This window comes from Aulonocara stuartgranti (assembly GCF_965226115.1).
Source record: "Aulonocara stuartgranti genome assembly, chromosome: 10".
In the NCBI taxonomy this organism is placed as follows: Eukaryota; Metazoa; Chordata; class Actinopteri; order Cichliformes; family Cichlidae; genus Aulonocara; species Aulonocara stuartgranti.
In genome coordinates, this window is record NC_138946.1 from 30850771 (window position 1) to 30871357 (window position 20587).

Sequence of the window (20587 nt, forward strand, 5' to 3'; positions counted from 1 at the left end):
TTCATTCAACGGTTTGCTTTCGCCCTCCTCTTTCTCCGTCGCCGCCATGCTTTTTCCGACGTGTGCGTATGAAAACAAAGGCACTGCGCATGCGCGTTTTACCCACATTCTATCGCGATATTTCATTTTTCTATTGTTGGTGGTTAGCACTGTTGCTGCACAGAAAGAAGGTCCTTCAGCTATCTCTCATTAAGTAAATCTCACTCAGGTGCTTATTTTCGAGGATCTCGTGTTATTGAAATGAACTGCTTGGATCTGAGTTCATTGTTAGTATAGAACCCACCTTCAACCATCATCAGAGATCGAGATTTTACTTGACCCCCATTTTTTTTATTTGAGAATATACATATTCTAAAAATTAAAGAGATCTGTGGTGGTAGATTTACTTGCCTAAGGCCAGTAGTTCATTTATATTGCTGCCATAAAAATCTCAACAGGTGACAAGAGGAAGATTTTACTGCGGTCATAGAGAAGCCGGAGTCATTTGTATTCCTGATTTATTCCAACATACCTTGAAGCATTACTACACACTCAAATGAAGAGTCACTAGAGGATTTTGGTGGCATGTAAAAGAAAACTGTGCTCTCTCTGGCCATGTTTTCTATCCACACTTCACTAACTGTTTTCAGTAGCAGTTATGTCCTTATCACACACAGTAGTCACTGTGGGTTTCCTCATAAAAGCCATACATTTCAGGAGACATTCCAGAAAGCTGCAATTAAGCATTTCAAACAGTTTCAGCCAGAAACAAGTACTACACCTGTGCAAGCTAACATAACAACAAGAGCTAAATAACACAGCAAACAAAGGAAACCTTTGAACCCTTGACCTTTTAGAGTGGGACTGACATGGATCATTTATGCTGTGAGGGCATAAGTAGACACATTTTTCTGAAATGTTTCCATTTGTCCGCCTTATAACGAATGGTGCCTCCAAATCAATACAGAGATTCTCTGCATTCTTTCCCCCGCATTGCTTCTCACTTGCTCTTTGTACTTGTGTGATAAAGTTACTAAAAACTACTGCAACTTTAAAAGAAGCAGGCTTTAAATACAGATTGTTCTCAGTGTGCAGTGAAAATGTAGTTATTGAACTACGTTATAAATGCATTGACTCGTGGTTAACAGCAGCACGAAGACAGCACTATTTTTAACAGCGTCACTGACCACAACAACATGTTGTCTACAGCTCACCATTGAGATTCAAATGAATGTTAAATCATCTTATGGGCACATAGTAAATAGAGCCTAAACTACACCCACAACAATGTAATGAACATATAAAAAAGGAATGTTTTGAAGACAGCAAAAGCAGCAGCCAGCAGGACTTTGATTCGTTGTAATAATGACAGAGGTCCAGCTGTTCCTCTAATCCTATCTTGTTAACTCAATCTATTCCTACTTCTTGTCTCTTTTATCAGTTTCATACAATCACCACATGGCAGTCTATCACAGCTCCAGTCATGATGATTGGCATTAACTTTGATAAGATTAGAGGACTGGCCTTGGGTCCACATTTTCAACTTGGTATGAGGTCGCTTTTGGTACTGCAAGATCCCTTGTTACCGCTGCAGGTGTAAAATCAATACTACGCTCATATCTGTCCATTAAATACAAGAATAGAGCCTTCAACGGAAAATCTTGGAGAAAAAAAAACATGTTGATCTTTTTTCTACTGTTATTTCTGTACAGATCCTCTTTTACCCCAACTTTCTATCATTTCTATGGTACGTGGACAATGAACAAAACCTCTGTTTGTTTCTACTATCACCAGACATTATACCACTCAATGCGAGCCTGCCAGGTTTGCCAGGACAACTTCAGTTCAGTTCTCTCTGTTGCCTACATAGAAGACGACGAGAGTCTATGGAAGCATTTTAAATAATAAAAAAGGAATGAATTTTAAAAAATGTATAATTTTCTTTCTTTTTTTTTTAACTCAAGTTACCTTAAGTTAAATAAAATGGAATAAGGGGCTAACTTGACACTCTTATATTATCCTATATATAGGATATACATAGAGGGAGAGAAAGAGAGAGATAATAAACTAATTATTATTTGTGGTTTGTTAAATGATCTTTCAGTTTGCTTATTGATCTTTCATCCATATCTCCATCCTACAGATTCCCACGTGTACCGGAAACATTCTACAAAACTTTGACCCATGATATCTCGGGGCTTCGGAGGTCAGCACTGTACCCTCACAACAAGAAGGTCCTTGATTCAGTTCCACCAGCTCAATGAGGCCTTTTTGTATGAAGTTTCCTGTGAATGATGTGTTCTCTCTCGATACTCTGGCTTCCTCCCACAGTCAAAGACATACTTGTTAGATTACATCATTTTTCTAAATTGGCTTTAGGCATGAATTGTTGTCTGTCTCTATGTGTTAGCTCTGTGACAGACTGGGTTCAGGGTGTGCTTTGCCTCTTGCCTTGTCTCAGCTTAGATAGGCTCCAGCCCCACGGTTACCCTGATAAGTAGAAGAAAGTGGACAAATGCATGCATGGAAATATTCTCATGGGAAAAAGATTTAGAGATCATCCATGAGAACACTGTAATTTATAACCACTTCCTTGTATTTCTTTATTGGTCTCTCTCTCTACCTAGTTTAAGCTGCAATTTCTATTGCATAATTATCATTATATGTCCATAAATTCAATTCTGAAGATCTACAAGAAAAAACATTCTATCACTCAATTTTTTCCTTTGTTTTAGTATATAAAAAGAAACTAGCACAATGCTTGTTTCAGAAGGCAGGACAGAGGGACGTGTAGGAAAGACCGCCCCTGGGGTCAGCCAAATGTATCAACCATTTAGCAACTGTCCCAATCTAAAAAGGAAACAATGTAAGCCTCTGTATGTCTGATGCTTTGGCCATGACATTTAACTACATAATAAAAATCACAATAAGCAATTGATGTCAGCCTACATCATCATCAGTAAACCAAGTTATCTCAGTGCCAGTCTTCTTGCTTCAAATACCTTTATTATGAAACATATATAATGAAAAATATAGAACCTTTCAGTTGAAATTAATGTTTCAGTTTTTAACTGGACAGTCTATGAACAATTGTTTAACAAAGTCCCCACATCACTGCCCCCCACACCCCTCCCTATCAACTCAAATCCTCAAGCTGCATTAAAGGCAGTGAAGTTTTGTTCTCTCTATATTAAAGATGCTAAATCTGTTCAAAGTCCTCCAGTCTGTTTTCTCACTGTTGCTATCCTGATGTTAAAAATTGGAACATCCTTTTTTCCCAGAAGAAAAGCATAAGGTTTTTTGCACAGAGGAGGCCATAAGACAGGAGGTGATGATCAGAAGAGGATTCAGTCTTATTTGGCTTTTAAAATCTTTGAAAACAAGGAAAATATTCCCAGTCAAAAGTCCTCACATTTGGCACATGTGATGCAGCAATGAAACAGATTTGCCTCTGATTTATTTATTTATCACATATAGGTGATTCTATTCAACTTCACTTTTAAATAGACTTTTAAAATGTTCAACTTTAACTTTAGTCATATCTTAACATTATCTAGCCCCCTTTCTCTTCCCAGCTCTCTTTCAGTCTTTTTGAGACCATCCATATTTATCTGTCTCACTGCTTTTTCTAAATTATTAAGCTATGGCTTTACTGAGTGTCTGACCTTCCGATGTCTATAGAAATCTGGCTTTGGCAAGCTGTTTTTCTCTTGAAGCTGCAGGATGACTGCAAACACACCTTGGTTATACAGGCTCCATCCATCACTGAAGGTTTTGAGACAAATAGGATAACATTGCAATAGTGCCAAGAGAGTGTGATTGCCAATCCTTTTTCTTTGTGTCCAACCAGGTGGTGACTCTCTAGCCAGTAGGAGATACTTGTTAACTTATAACACACAAAGTCTCGTAGAGCCAGCCTTCCACTTGTTTTGCACTTACACAGGCGACTCTTTTATATCCTTTGAGTTTTGTAATTCCAAATAAATGAAAGAATTATAACATTCAACTAAGATGAATTGCTAAGTTTTGAAAAACGTATAACAATTGAGGGAGGCAAATCATTTTAACTGTAATTAATCTACCAATTAAGGAAATTGGGAGTGTTATGCAGAATTCATTCCACTTTGGTCTTGAACTTCTCCAATACGGCACCAGAATTTTAATCGCTGGCTCTCTTCTATAGTGTCTTTTATTCTGTCTTTCTCCCATCACCCCCAGCCTGTTGTCCCAGATAGCCGTCCATCCAGCCAGGTTCTGCTGGAGGTTTCTTCCTGTTATTGGGGTGTTTTTCATTGCCACTGTTGCCAAGTACTTGCTCAGAGGGGGTCTTTTGATAGTTTGGGTTTTCTATCTATTACAATATAAATATATTCAATACATGTTGTTTTGAGGCGATTGCTCTAGTGATTTGTTGACATATAAATAAAAATGAATTGTATTACACTGACTTAAATGTGTTAGGTGTAACAAACCTTTTGCCCAAAGGCTTGGAAAACAGGGTCGGAAAAGAACAGATGACTGCACAGATGCTTCTCCTGAAAGACTTTTACTGATAGTTTTTTGCAGCCACTTCAGCCCCTTGTCTCGGTAGCATACTCTAAAGCTCCAGTAAAGTTAACTCCATACAAGACACTGTGTCACCTGATGAAGGGAGATATCATACATCTATTAAGGCTAGAATTTTTGTTTGACTTTCGTTTGCCAGTCTTGGGTATATTTAAGAACTTTACTGCCATTTGGAGTACAGCATATTCCACTTAAACACAGGGTGGCTGTAGCTCGGGAGGTAGAGCAGGTCATCTACTGATTAGAAGGTTAGTGGTTCAATCCCTGGCTCCCCCAGTCTGCATGCCAAGTATCCTTGGATGAGATGCTCTCCAGTGCATCCGTTGCAGTGTAAATGTTAGTTAGTAAGAACTTAAACGCATAGAAGGAAGTGAATGTAGCATGCTGTATGAAGAAAAGCGCTCTATAAGAATCAGTCTGTTTACTTGCATATAGCAAGAAGAATATACAGTAGAAGTAGTTTATAATTTGGAAACAAAGTTTCTATTATATGCTGGGTGCATATTCATATTTCACGCTTAATTGAAGTAGTAAAATTAAAGAAACATGACAAAGGTTAAAGTATTAGCTAGTGAGATGTAGTATTTAGGTGTGTGGGATACATATTTAATCAATATTTCATATTTTATGATACTCGTCTCATTAGTGTGAATTAGCACACACTAATCAGTTAAGACAAAGTGTATGAGGATACAGAAAGATTGCACAAAGCTTCTGTACATTTACTACAATCTTCAAGTCTATCTTACTTTTTTCCCCTCCTGCAGCCTGAGACGGGTAGAATAAGGAATGTTAAGGACACTTTAAAAAGAAACCTTTCACTGCATCTGATGCAGATCTGTAGACTTGTATCTACTATGTTAATTGTTTGTCATTATATTAAACATGTTTTTAATCGATATGACTGTTTTTCACAAACAATACATTGTTGGAGACACCCATGCACACTCTACTGTGGACACAGGGGGACAAAGGGCTCTGTGGAGTTCTAACATACTCGTGGTAACAACTACATGTGAATAGCACAGGTCTGCAACCAAAAAACTGCATAGGACTTTTTGACTGTTTCACTGAAAACAAGAAAAATATTTTTAAAATTCCATCACGTCAGATTTTCTTGCAAAACTCAGGTTTTTAGTTTAATTAAGCGTACAATTTCCCCTTTTAAACTGAAATCTGGTATCCTATACTTGAGTCAAAAAACCATATCCAATAATGATTTCTAACATTAATTTAATATTTCTAAGTGTGAGACTCAAAGGAAATAAAGCGAAAGGAGGAGAGAAAGTTTTCTCAGACAAAAAGAGTGAACATGTAGTGTTAAATATATCATGAAGGAATTGTTTTTTGTTTCTTTGTTCAATTATAAGAAAGATTATGCATGGTTAATTGTAATAAAATATTGACTTTTTTTTCATCGCTGTTGTGCTTTTTTATTGTAAACTCCTCATGTTTTGCAAAAAAAAAAAAAAAAGGTTTTTTTTGCAGAACTGTATAATCATTGAAAAACATATAGTTATTATTAAACCCTTTACTCCCTGGAGGTACTTGTACCAAATCAGGCCACATCACCAAAACTGTCACCAGAGCTGGTTTTAAAAGGTTACAAATTCTCTCCATGTTCACGGGACTTAAATAGATGTAACATTAAATTCTGTTACAAAGTCAGGAGAACTGCAGTTGAAAAGTTTCAGAAAACTTCCAATAATACAAGTGTTTACTTGACATGTTGCAAAACTTCATTTTATTTAGTTAATTTCCCTTTACACAGAAATTTCAATTTGGAATAATAAGGTAGTCTAAATGAAAGAAACCACTACGATTTTAGCTAACGTCAGCACTAATTGCCTCCTTTCCTAATTAGTTTACACATTGCTCAGATCGAAATGTCAGTTTTTTCTCACGTAGCCTACGTACAACTGTCTGTGTTCTAGAACAAAACACTGAGATAACTTTATGAGATAACTCTCACCACCACTATCTAAAAAAGTGGAAATCTATTTATAGTTCCCAAAATATTCATGGCTGCCGACTCCTTCTCAGCCTGGAAAACTCCCATTTAATCATATAAGAGACAAATGGATGAATAATTTAAGTCAAACGAGGGGGAATTATTTCTGCAATGTAATGATCAGAGGAATGAAATCAAACAAAAGCAAGGGAAAATCCCTCTCACCTCTCATTCAACTCATGTCTGTGGCCAAACATCAAACAAATGTGAACCCATTCAGGTCAGTGAAATCCTGGATTTAGCTTGGTGTCAACTGACTGATGTCTCAATTTCACTGTAATCACTATCTTACCAGCATATTCCGGGTCCACATGAGGAGGGTAGAAGCGAAAGTTGATGAAGAAAGGGATGGGCATTCCATACTTGAACCACTCCACCACATAGGGCTGGCCGTTCAAGGGATGGGAAACGTCGCATCCCAGGATGACGTTTTCTCCTGCACGTGCTGTCACAAACTGGGGCTCCTCTCGCACTCCGTGGGCACCTGTGGAAACAGTAACAGGTAACAGTTACAGGTAAGAATCCAGCTTACACACCGACAGAGTGTAAAGTTCCACTTTGGAATTAGATCCACGATCTGAGAACTTTTTATATGTGGAGTTTGTATGTTTTCCCTGTGTCTGCATGGGTACTACAGCCTCCTCCCACAGTCCAAGGAAATGCCCTTAGTGGAGTCGCGTTACCTGGTGATTCTAAATTGTTCAAAGGTGTGAATGGTTGGCTATCTCTGTGTTAGCTCTGCAACAGACTAGTGAACTGTCTAGGGCAGCAGTCCCCAACCCCCGGGCCACGGATCTGTAATGGTCCGTGAGTCGTTTGGTACCAGGCCGTGAGAGTTGAGGCTCAGGTGTGAAATGTATGGTTTTTATCGTTAACTCGGTTTCCCTGGGTCTTTTCCCGTGTTGTACTCATGTCTCTTATTTTGAAAGAAATATTTACATGTTACCATAGCGATCAGAGAGCATTAAGGGCCAGAGAGGAGGACGTTACTCTCAATGTTGTTGGCGCATTTCAGGAGGACGCTGCTAATAAAGTTACACGATTACACAGTAAAGACGCATTTATTATTATATTTACAAAATACCACCGTTTTTGTCTCAGTCATATCATTTTATTTTGTTGTATTTATCCGTGACACCTTAAAGGCCAGTCTGTGAAAATGTTGCCTGACATCAAACCGGTCTGTGGTGCAAAAAAGGTTGGGGACTGCTGGTCTAGGGTGTACCCTGCCTTTCTCCACTATGGCACCATTGATAGGTTCCAAGATGGATATTAACATGTCCATGTGATAGCTGTTGGCATATAAATCAACAAAGATTTCTACACTTGTCTCTAAAACAACAGGTCAGGCTGTATGTGTTTCAGTTGTTTAGTTATTGTAGCCTTTTATATACCTTCTTGTTTTTCAGTTTATTAGACACTTTAACTCCTCATACTTGCCCTTTAGCCAGATAAGGAAAAAAACAGTCATTGATATACTGAGCTTTCTTCATACTACAGGCCCCAGATCATTTATAAAACATAGTCTACCTGCACACTATTTGTCACAACAATGTAACAGCCCAAAACTTATGCAAGTGTTACAGCTCAGGCAGCCATGGCAGTTAGATGCTCAGTAGCTGTCATGGCTCTAGTAGTATCTATTAGACTTTAGTTTTTTTCTGCTATCAACATTGTTCCTTGATATAGTTGTTTATAGTAGTATTTTTTCCCCCATATGTTCTGTGCTTAACTCTAGTTTTCTGTTATTTTGAATGGTCCTGTTTTGGTTCTAATACAACTGTTCGTTTTAAAAAAAAAAAAAAAAAAAAATGTCGCTCCGCTCCATAATAGGCTAATGATGATCTGTCTCAACCAGCTCATTTGACTGACAAAGTTCTCAATCTGGAGGCTATCGTGACATCAGCCAGTTTGAAGTAAACAACAAAGGTGCCTGCTAAGCTCATTCCAGTGGTTTAACAGAAACGCCACGACAGAGATGGTTGAGATTAGCAAGAAATGTAGCAAAAAGCTGTTTAGAAACAGAGTTCCACCCGGGAAGTGAGTGTTTTTGTGTGATAACACAAACCTGGGCTCAGCTAAAAATTCCATCACTCGAGATGCAAAGACCACCGGTGACAAATCCAATACACAACCAAGGCCACTGGGTGGTTGATAACAGCAAGATTAACAGCGCTTTCAGACACATGAATGTGATTTATCTTGTGAGAATCTTTTTCAACTGACAGAATGTGAACAGACAAAAACATGAAAGAGGTGATGTGACAGTAATGTCCCTGATGCTCGATAATGCCCGGTCCTTTAAGGTTTTTCTTTAAGCATTCGCTCTGTTCACTCAGGACCGGAGCAGTCCGAGTCAGTCTGTGTGTCTGTGGGCTAGGCGCTCACATTGATCCCAGGCTAATTACCATGTAGCTTGGTTTTATGAGCGGAAACCCGGTGTGGTAGCATTTTACCAGTCAATACAGCTAATCAGATGTACTCACTGCTCATTCCTCTGTGGCCAGTAAGGAAGCCGGGCAGGCAAACACAATCTACTGCGCACAGTTGATAGCCTGCTGCCCGTAGCGCTTCTAATTATTGAAATCAAACAGTGGAAGGCAATGTGAGCACATGGAACCAACAGGATTTTATCTACTATGTACAAATAATCAAGGGACAGCTCACTAGTGTTAGTACTGTATTCTGTAGAAAGACCTACTACAAATGTGAGTCAGCAAAAATATTTTCAGACACTGATAAAAAAAAAAATGCAGTCACTGTTATTACTGTGAGCTGAAGCATCAACTGCTGAAATATTTAGAAACCAGTGATTTGGTGAGTGGATATACTGTCTCAACCTAAAGCTCAACCTGGTCCCACACCAGCACTATTCATTTTTTAGTTAATTTAAAAGTAGTCCTACAAAGGACTATAGTAAAGACTCTCTATATGTTGTAAATACCAAAGATTACAACTGATTATAACTGTGCTTTATCATCCATGTATTCGCTTCCGCTTATCCTTTTCAGGGTAGCAGGGGGTGCTGGAGCCTATCCCAGTTGTCATAGGGCAAGAGGCGGGGTACACCCTGGACAGGTCGCCAGTCTGTCGCAGGGCTAACACACAGGGAGGGACAACCATTCGCACTCACATTCACTCTAAATTGTGCATTCATACCTATGGGCAATTTAGATTTTTCAATTAACCTATCCCCACAAGCTGCATGTTTTTGGACTGTGGGAGGAAGCCGGAGTACCCGGAGAGAACCCACGCAAACACGGGGAGAACATGCAAACTCCACACAGAAAGACCCTGCTGACCTGATGGTGGAATTGAACTCAGGACCTTCTTGCTGTGAGGCAACAGTGTTAACCACTGTGCTGCCCTGTGCTTTATCATATTTACCTGAAACCATTCACCAATGTGTTTCATGCAGAGGTGCTGAGTATTTATCATGAAGTGCAAGTACTGTTAGTGGAAACAAGCAGAGAGTGAGCTGTATTTCCAGGCTAAAATTAAAATAATGAAGAAATAAATATCTCCACAAAGCTGTTCAATGCAGCACAATGTGGAATAATGTGGAAAAGGACACGTTGGCAAAAAAGTTTGACCTTCTGTTGCTTTCTTTGGGGGGAGAAAGATGTCACGATGGAAACAGAAGAAGAAATATGAACGTGTGAATCAGAAGCAGAATGATAACACATGAGCCCACCTCTCCTTCGACAGTGGTGCCGAGTGCAACAGTAAAGAAAAGGTCGGGGCAAACAGCTCGCAAAAAACACACAGATATTAAAAGGATGCTTTCTGCTTCAGCCCCATCATCAGACTGAAGACCTCTCTAGTTTGCAGTTACCAATATGTGTGTTTGTTGTGCAACACACCAAAACAAATCACATTGATCTAGTAATTGAATATTCATTCAAGACCAGCTATAAATTCTCAACAGCGTTAACCCAAATTAAGTCTTCAGCCAACAGCCTGAGCTTTCAAATGCATATTAAGGCTGGAGGAGGGAAGCACGCAAAGCTTCCACAGTCACCTTGAACTGAGGTCACTACGAAAAGCAATTACCGGTAATTGTGTAAGTTTAGCACTGAACAGATGATATTTATCATATAATTAGACCTAATCGTTACTGTCAGACTAATGAAATATAAAACACAAAGTGAAATGTAAATCAACAAATATGAGGAGAGCTAGGCTTCCCTAAACAGCGTGGGGTATCTCATTGAGTGATTTATTACCAGGATAGGCCTTTCATTTCCCATAGAATGCATTAAATAACACATTCATGTGCTACATACAGAGTATCTTTATACAGCACGACTGAGAGGCAGTCAGTGTGTATCAGAAGCAGCCTGTGGATTCGTGGTTTGATGTGTGTTCTCATGCTTGTTGGAAGAACTGGCTAATAACTGAGCGAGTGTGATTTTCCTATTGGTGCACCCCACACCTCTGCAACCCCACCCCCTCGCTAACACACACACATCTGCACACGCACTACCTCTAGCAGTGCTATGTGTTGATTGGCTGCTGGTGACATCATCACAGATAGCACAAAACAGCCCCCTTGGAAGGTATGACTTCACTGTTTATAACTGATGAGACAGAGAGGAGCAAGAGACAGACAGTGAGTTAAATCCCCACCACCACCGTAAGGGTTTAGCTCATTTACAATCAAAGACCCAGGGGAGGATACTGTGGCAAGGTAAAACCACTGAGGTGTGCATACACATACATACACACAGCTCCAAGAGTGTAGGCAGGGTGGAACAAAAAGGGAGGGTTCAGGGTATTGTTGCCAGGAGGACTGTAACGCTTGAGTACAGTAAGTTGCTTCAAAGCCACAATCAGATTATAAAGTATAGTGTTTAATGAAGGGTGACACAACAAGTCAGCAAAGTGTACATGTTTATTCTAATCTCAAAGAACTCTGACGTTGACTGATCACTTACAAAGGTAAACTGTTTTGTTTTTTTATTTCAATGTGACTAAGGAAAATGTAGGTAGACTATGATTGGTACAAGGAGAGAGGTGGCTGATATGACGGGGAGAAGGAAGGTAGATATAGTGGGAAAGTAATCCCAGTATTATTGGAGATGGGTTCAAGCAGTTCTACCATGGTGTAGACAAGAAGAGAAATGGAGTAGGTGAATAGAGGGACAGACAGGATATTCAGTTTGAAGTTGGACAATAAAGTTATGATGCTTAATGTTGTCAGTGCATATGCCCCAGAGGTTGGACCTTGCTGAAGAGGAGGAGGACTTGTGGATGAAATGATAGTGTCTCCTTGAGGAGAGATTTCTGACTGGAGAAGATTTCAGTGGAGGTGTAGGTGAACAGAACCGGGGTGATAACGAGGTTCTGGAAAGGTATGGTGCTAAGAAGAGAAATGCAGAAGGCCAGACAGTAGTGGATTTCCCAAAAACAAAAAAAAAAGGATTAAATGGCTGTGGTGAACACGTACTTCAAGAAGAGGAAGGAACAAAGGATGACTTATAAGAGTGGAGAAAGTTGCACACAGGTGGTGCACATTTCATGCAAAAAGTGCGACCTAAAAGTGATAGGTGACTGCAAGCGAGATTGGGCAGGAAAGGATGTGCAGCAGGTTACACTGATTAAGGGTAGTGATTAAAAAAAAGGACTAATGAGTGAAGATAGCGCATTGAGAAGAAGCACTTTGAGGAGCTGGTGAATGTAGAAAATGAGAGTTAGAGGAGGACAGATGGAAATCAGTTAGTGAACTAGTAAGTACAGCGAAATAGGAAGGAGGAAGTGAGGGCAGCTTTGGGAAAGATTTATTGAAGCGAGCAGGCATAGAGTTGTTCCAGCTATCTATGTCAGTTTCTAACTCCAGTATCCAGATGGATGAGTTCTGCAAAACAATAAATAAACGTTTAAAAAAAAAATCACTGCAACAACAGTTTTCATGATGGGGCAAACTATCCACAGAGGCCAATACGGCTTTTTGCACCAGGCAGTAAACATGCTTTTTAATGCTGTAAAGTGGGGTATTATAATAGAGAAGCGAATGGGAGCTGGATTTAGCCTCCAATGGCACCAAGAGGAACTGCAGTTTTTTAGCTCTGGAGGTTGCCCATGTACTACAAACAGAATCCAGTGGAAAATACAAGTTTGTAAGAGCACACTTCTTTCTTCCTATTACTTGCATGACATTCTCAATGTAATTATTTCTAAACTCATTTTAATTCAATTTCTTTCTGCAGTTGCAAAGAAAGCAAAAAAACTAAATGTAACATATGTGTGTTACAGGTGTTCTCTGGTTCATATTCCAGTACACAGCAAAGTGACAGTCAAAGGTTAACTGTTTTTTCCTGGAGATCATTTAACAGTATGATACACTGTGACACTACAAATAGGTTTATCGCCACAATGAAGTCTCACAGAAAGGAACATTTCTATATTTCTATATTTATACATGGTGACAAAAGAATCCATGCATAAAAAAATCACTGAGGTGCAATAAATAAACAATACAAGAATAATGCATTCTCAACACTGTAGTATCTGAGCTGAAACTCTGATGACAGTGAGCATACTCAGGCCTCTCAGCTGTTCCCCTTGGTTTGTTCCTGGCGCTGCCACAACAGCAGCAACTGTCCACCCTTCCAGTTGTCTACATAATGTTGTACACAGTACAACATAAACTCTTTTTAGCTACATCCTATTATGCTTGCACCTTCTTTCTGAATCATATTTGAAAGTTGAACTTAGCATACTGTGGTGGTAATAAAATGACAGTCCTGTGAAATGAATGGAAGCATTATTAATCATGCCAGTCAGCCCATAAGCCCACACTCAGAAACCCTTAATAAACATGAAGCAATTATTTTGAGTACAATGGAACTGAAATATATCAAATCAAAGGTTTATTTATTCAAAGTGCTTGCTATAAGCTGTAAATTTAATTTGACCAGATTACATTAAATTTAACCTTTTGCATTGAATTTTGGAACAAATTTTACATGTTATTAAAATAATTAATTAAGCATTTTGGGCAGAATTTAGTGTGGAGCACATATTGTACAACAAGGGATATAATATTCCACCAATGGCTACAACAGAACTCACTGAATTCGCAGGAATTTAAGAGTAGCACTTCAATAGGATGCCACTGTTGCAACAAGTCAGTTCATAAAATGTCTTTAGATATTCCACCATCAACTCTAAGTGGTATTATTGCAGTGTGGATGAACTGAGAAGTAACTCAGTGATGAAATGGCATACCACACAAAGAAGAAGTCGCCAACACTCTGCAAAATCAAAAACTGCAGAGTGCAGATTAACATCCATGTAAAAACTGTGCATCGGGAGCTTTGGTGCATGGGTCGAGAAATGAGTTTGAAGTTGTAAAATGAAGGGGAGATGTTGATTGTCGTCTGTGCATATGGCCAACGGGTTGGATGTCAGTTAGAAGATATAAGATATATATATAATATATATTTCACTCGCTGGGCTCACGTCCTCATTTTATGTTTGACAGTGTTTTTGTAGGTAAAGGTGAATGGCTTGGACATAAATTGAGCTGCTGGTTGGGGAAGGCCTCGAAGGGACCTGGCAGATCCCCATGTACTAAACAGAAGTGAAGAAGATAAAGAATTGATAAGGGGAGGTAGGGCGGGGCATGTAAACAAGAATAAACAGCTTATCGGACTGGGGGAGCCTATATAGATGAGAACCGCAAGGAGCGTGTTTGGTGGCGTGGTCCCACTCTTAAGTGTTAGATAGAGTAAAGTACAAACCCATGCATCCTTTATTGCTCTCTATTATTATTATTGTTATTTGGTGGTAGTGGCATTTAAAATAGCATTTACAAATAGTGTATATTAACTCTTAATATTTTTCCTTAGATGCCCAACAAATATGTTAAAATTTTAAAACAGTATCGAAATGTCTTCAAAACCCAAAACATAGGAGCAGACAAGAGCTTGACATCAAACACAAAACAATAAAGTTAAGTGTGCACAACCATGTGAACTGCAGTGTATTTGTTGTGAAAGGAACAGTGAAGAACAATGCAGTCTAAATCTGTGTACTGGAAGAAAGATGTAGGAAAAGGAGGAAAACTGAAATCTGCAATTGCAAAGTCATATCTACAAGCTAAGGGGAAAAGCATAGCTCATTGGTGTTTGTCAGCTTGTGCTCCAACCCTCCGATACACAAGGGTGGCTTAAAACACTAATGCTACCAAAGGATGGGAGACTTGACCTAATTCTGGGTCTTGGGCTCTCATCCCTCATCATTTGAATTTAAATATCTTTCCAGTGTGCATGCAGCAGCATCTGGTTCACCATGAACTGAATGTGTTGCAGAAAGTATTTATATTGCCTAAAGCTTGACGAGTTTGACTACGACAAGCTTTTAATCCCAAATACATACTGCTTTCAGTCCACGCAAACAACCGAAGCCACCGGTTAAAGTGACCACACCTGGCAAAGACTTTCAGCCAGCTTTTTTGATTATGAGGCTCCCATTTACAAAATGTCTTTAAATCCAGTCCACTTTTCCTGGCACTGATGCGCTGATGCATGTCATGTGTTGATTCCAAGATCATCAGTTCAAGCTCAACTACAATGTGCGACTGCCTAAATGGACAAGTCAAATCCCTTCTGGACAAAGGTTTTATTATCTGACGAGAAAATGACTGTTTGGCAACAATGACAGAAAGTATGTTTGGAGTAGTTAAAAACACTATAGCGACTGTCAAACATCATAGAGGGTGGGAATCCTAAAGAAGGAGGACGATTTCCAAGTTCTTCAACTTCACTTCAAATAAAACAGATGGTTGAAACATGGACACAATTAGGCATTTCAGCCGGACAATGATCCCAAACACACATCAAAACTGGTTTTAGAGTAGCTAAAGCAGGCTAACATTAAGCTTCTGGGTTGACTTTCCCAAAGCCCGATCACAGCCTTATTGAAAATTTGTGGACTACACCTAAAAGCCAGGTCGATAACATGAAACCAACCAGTTTAATCGAACTTTCTCAGTTCTATTGGTGAAACATCCAACCAGAATCCCATCTCGACCTGAAGTCTTTGGCTGCAAAGACATCAGGTCGAGGCGTAACTTGCTAAGTTACATCAGTTAACCAAATATCGCTTAGCAATGTTAGTGTGAGTATACTATTTATACCTATACAACCCTGTGTGGATTAGAGAAAATCCAAAATAAATTCAAACTTATGCACGCAGTTATTATTTTTTGCACAGCCAGCTGAAGTCGCAGCTAGCAGCAGCCATGACGTCAGTTTGACAGCAAATTTTTTTGTACAGTGCCATTTGTGCAAGGAACAGCAAGATGGATATAAAATGGTCCATAGATTTGTCTGTGAAGTGTCTGTGAAGAGGACAAAGAAGTGTGTTTAAGCCTCTTACCTCCTGCTGACCGTCAGGAATTAAGGCCAAACAGCTGAGGGTAGATCAGCAGACATTCAAGTTAAAGAATGTTCATAAAGAAGCAAGGGCAAACAGCTCTATGACTATTTCACTCTTTAAATACTGACAATTTAATAAACAAGTCTCTATTTCAGCAGGCAGATCGTGAAAACACCACGTTCATTATGTAAACCCCAGATTTCTTTACGCTATAGTTTCTGTATTGTCTGTTGTTTTCGTGCCTGCAATGTGTGATCAACCTCTGGCAAACCTAGATCTTTGGTGCAATTTTGTTTGGGAAGATGTAAACTCTCTGATCAAACTGCTGTTTCAGGAGGGTAATGATGGAAAACTCCCAAGTTAATCCTGGCACAAACCTAAATGAAGTGAAGCAGTGTATTCTCATCAAGAGAGGGATACACAGACATTTTTGCATCTATTCAGCTATCAGCATGTGTTACATGTTCCACTCTTTTTCTCTTTAAGTAACTTTAAACAGGTCAGGATCACATTCCACCACTGGAGGAAGTACATATGTATTTCAGCCCACCGTGTTTTTGGTAGGAAATTAACACTTAGGCAGGTTAAAGACACTGTTCAGCATCCACATCTAAGACAACTCCTCAAACAAAGTCAGACATTTCCTCTCAGACAGATGTAAGGAATGTCGAAAGTGCTGTGTAACAGGTGTAGTCGTTATGAGTCTACATTTTGCAAACACCAATCTGAATCCAGGTATTTCTCCGGAGCCAGGGCCCAGGGAACGGATTCAAATAAATTCGACACCCCTGCTCTTGTGTATCAGCCCACACAGCAGTAGTGCGTGTGGGCTTCTCCCATAATTAGCAAATCCCCACATGAAAATACAAAAAAATAAAATAAATGCAGCTCTTGAAGCCTACAAATACTTTAATAATTACTTAAAACAATATCAGTCTTACAGCGAAGGAATGAGGGGGAGTGGTAGAGGTAGAGCAGGTCACCTAATAATCAGAAGACTGGTGGTTCAATCAATGGCTGCTCCAGTCTGCATGCCAAATATCCTTTGGCAAGATACTCCATGTGTGAATGTTAGAAAGCACTTGATCATTGAAAAGGGAGCTTGTGTGAATGGGTGAATGAGGCATGTTGTATAAAGTGCTTTAAGTGCTCAGGTATAGTAGAAAAGCCCTACATAAGAACCAGTCCCGTTACCAAAGCTCACAGAAGTGTGACAAAACACGCAAAATACACAAAATGACCAGCACTGCTCCTGTGTGACTCAGAACATGTTACTTAATTGCAAGATGTTTGAATTCTACTGTAATTTACTATTAGGAAACCACATTTAAAATGTAAAACCGATTTAGGCAACATATATGCTGTCGATGTGTAGCTTTAAAGTTTTCATGCTTTAAGTTTGATCAGGTTTTCTCTTTACTGCAGCCAGTGACACCCCACCAGCCATCTCCAAACGCAGATTTGTTTGGTTTACCCCAGACCTTCCCTGTATTGCCTTGAGTGTCATCAGTTTTTTAGAAATCCTTACAGCTTAGAGATTTACTAATAGTCTACACCAGAAACGCTTTGCTGTCATTAAAAAGCTGCTCTAGCTATATCTACTACGGCTGGGCAATAAAACGATAAAGATAATTATGATAAAACAACTTTTTCTCCATAGAAATATGACACATTGTCAACATAAAGTTGGTAGAACTCATTCTGTCCATGTTCTGACGGACAACAAGAAAGGCAAATGACAAAGACAATCATGTCATGCCAGTTAGCAGCTCTCATTTTTCAGATGACACTTTCACAGATGCACATGGAGTATAAAGACAGAGCTAAACAGCTGTCTACAATATCACATGAGCCTCACTGCCCACTTCATTGAAATACTACTGTCTTTCTTTACATTTTAATTCAGTTCAGTTCATTTTATGTTCAGTTCACATGTTTGTGCCTTCGCAATCAGCATGAGCTTATATATTTACCAGAAGTAGAAGTAGGATCAGCAGGTATAGTTTCCCTCTTCCCTTTCTGATTGTTGGGGATTTTCTCTGTATTATTGTTGGGATTTTACCTTGCAATATAAAGCGCCTTGAGGCGGCTGTTGTTGTGATTTGATGATATTAATGTAACAAATCCAGATAAGTTTGTGAGACTGACATTTGAACGATGAAGAGGAGGAAAACTGTCCTGGTGAATGATAGGATATAATCTTTTTCAGATATGATCATCTACAGTGGATTTCTTTAGCTGACATGAGTCTACAGTAACAGTAATTTGTATTTTGACTCCATTAGTTACTCCAAAAAAGTAACAGTACTGTAACTTGAATATATATTGATTATGTTTTTTATCTTTAATCAGTAAATTCTTACTCACATAACATAGCCAAAAGCATGCTTACTGTACACTGTTGTTTGATTGTAGTGTGGACACAGTTTTGTGGGGTGGAGTGGCCTGAACAGTCTGCTAACTATGTACCAAAGCTACACTTTACAACAGTTGGCTATTCATCAGACAAAAGGTCACCGAACTGTTGGAAATGCTGAGCATTCTATATGTAGGACATCTTACTAACAGCAGTTTTGTACTCCTCTCACGATCGAAGCAGGTGATAACCAGCATTGTGCCAATTATCTAGGATTAGTAATTTTAGGCTCTCTGAACCATGATAGTGCACAAAACTCCAAAGTCAAATATCCTTGTGATATAGGCCCTTTCAAAAACAATCACTCTGAATGTGAAACAAACTTGTTAATCCTGCTTTGTAAATCCCTTTTATCGCGTTAAACTCCTAATTCTCTGTGCAGTAGCAGAAATTATTTTTTTTATTTATTTATTTTTTTGTTGTCCCGTTTGGATCTTTAGCCATCAGAATTGTTGTCTTAAGGCCAAGAAAGATGCCAAGCAGATTTATTTTACCAAGTGGATCATCATGGCCTTGCCATATTGGTCCATTTGATTGACCTTTATTATAATTATGTATTTATTTTATTTTCGGTTGCTACAAACGGGACAGACATGACTGGGGGACAGGACAGGGAGAGAGAATGAAAGAAAGAGAGGGAGAGAAAGAAAACCAGAGGGGAGAAGAGACGGTGAGAAAGGGGAAGAAAGAAAGAAAAACAAACAGAACACCTGGATCACCTGTATGGAGAAAAAAAAACAGAAGAGAAAGCAAACAAAAAAAGAGCAACATAATAAAAAAACAGCACCATCACAATAAACTAGCTAGCAGTAGATAACAGTAGATACTAAATAATAAACGATATTGTGCCGCACGCAAGATAGACAGCGCACAATGTGCTTTGAGGCAACAGCCAAGAAAGCTGTAGTCCGCGTCTATGAACACCCATGTGTACACCTGTGTGCACACCTGTGTGGATCAGCATGCTTGTATTCCAAAGGTTTCTCCATGTAACGATCTGCTAGGGAGTGTGGGGAGCCACTTATCACCTGCTGGTAGCGACAGCTCTGACCGGAGCTTGGTGTCCTCTGCAATTTAACGCCGGCTGATGGGCCAACACAACAGATGTTTCTATCTTTGAACTGCATACATAAACACAAATGTAAGTTTTCTTTCCTTCTTTAAATAAAACAAAATATATTTTTTCTATTATCAGAGAAAATTATGCTATGATGACAACACCACTGGAGTGCATTGGGTCTCATCGGCTGTGATGCATACTGTTCAGTAACTCTGTGTGGTATCACATTAACTTCTTGCAGCAAGTCAGGAGCAACAAGGCCACACAGACAAAGATTTTAGTAATAATAGATCCTGAGCATCATCAGACCTGCATCCAACCTGCTTTTTTCAGTGTATTCTCCCTGTATTAACATTACATAACCTGGAGGCCCTGCTGCTCCAAAACCACTCGCTGTTCTTTTTGGCTGCTGCTGAAGATTACACTAAGGCCTGGTGTAAGCACTGAGCATTAAGCTAGTTTTAGAGGTGAATGCGAATCAACAGCACTCAGCTTATACGGTGCTGTGTTTTTCCCAATATTACATTTCAGGTTAAATATTACACAAAGATAACCAGAGTAAATAGAAAACGCAGTTTTTAAAGAAGGATTTAATATATTAAGGGAAAAAAACAGACCTACCTGCACCTTTGTGAAAAAGTGATTGTCCCCTACACTTAATAACTGGTTTCGCCACACTTGGCAACAAGAACTGCAATTAAGCATTTGCAATAACTGGCAATAAATGTTTCACATCACTGTGGGGGAATTTTGGCCCACTCTTCTTAACAGAAACGTTTTCATTCAGCCACACTGGAAGGTTTTTGAGAATAAACAGTGTTTGAGGTCATGGCAAAACATCACAATCAATTGACTGGCCCATTCCAAAACCTTTCTGTTTTTCGGGTGGTGGGGGTTGTTTTGATTGTCCTGCTTTTAATATGGTTTTTTGTTTTGTTTCGGGTCATTCAGAGGTGCTGTTGCTGGTGTCTTTCCAGTCACTGTCCTGCTAAAATACATAAGCCAAGTGAGCCTGAGCTCCAGACTAGAGCAGGGCGATATGACCAAAAATATTTATCACGATATACATTTGAAAATTTGCGATAACGATATAAATGACGATATAATTGACACTAGACAAAATACTTTACAACTCCACAACTTTATTAGTGCAAAAAAAACCCATCAATGT

At 39.2% G+C, this 20587-nt stretch overlaps 1 protein-coding gene across 5 annotated transcripts in view; it reads right to left on the reverse strand.

Annotated features, from left to right (window-relative positions):
* LOC309715786 (protein turtle homolog B-like) overlaps positions 1-20587 on the reverse strand; it is a 148266-nt gene that overhangs the window by 111934 nt on the left and 15745 nt on the right. For all 5 annotated transcript variants that reach the window (XM_082549185.1, XM_082549183.1, XM_082549184.1 and 2 more), the window contains exon 2: positions 6849-7040. In XM_082549185.1, coding sequence (XP_082405311.1) covers positions 6849-7040 — 192 coding nt within the window. The remainder of the gene's footprint in view (positions 1-6848; positions 7041-20587) is intronic.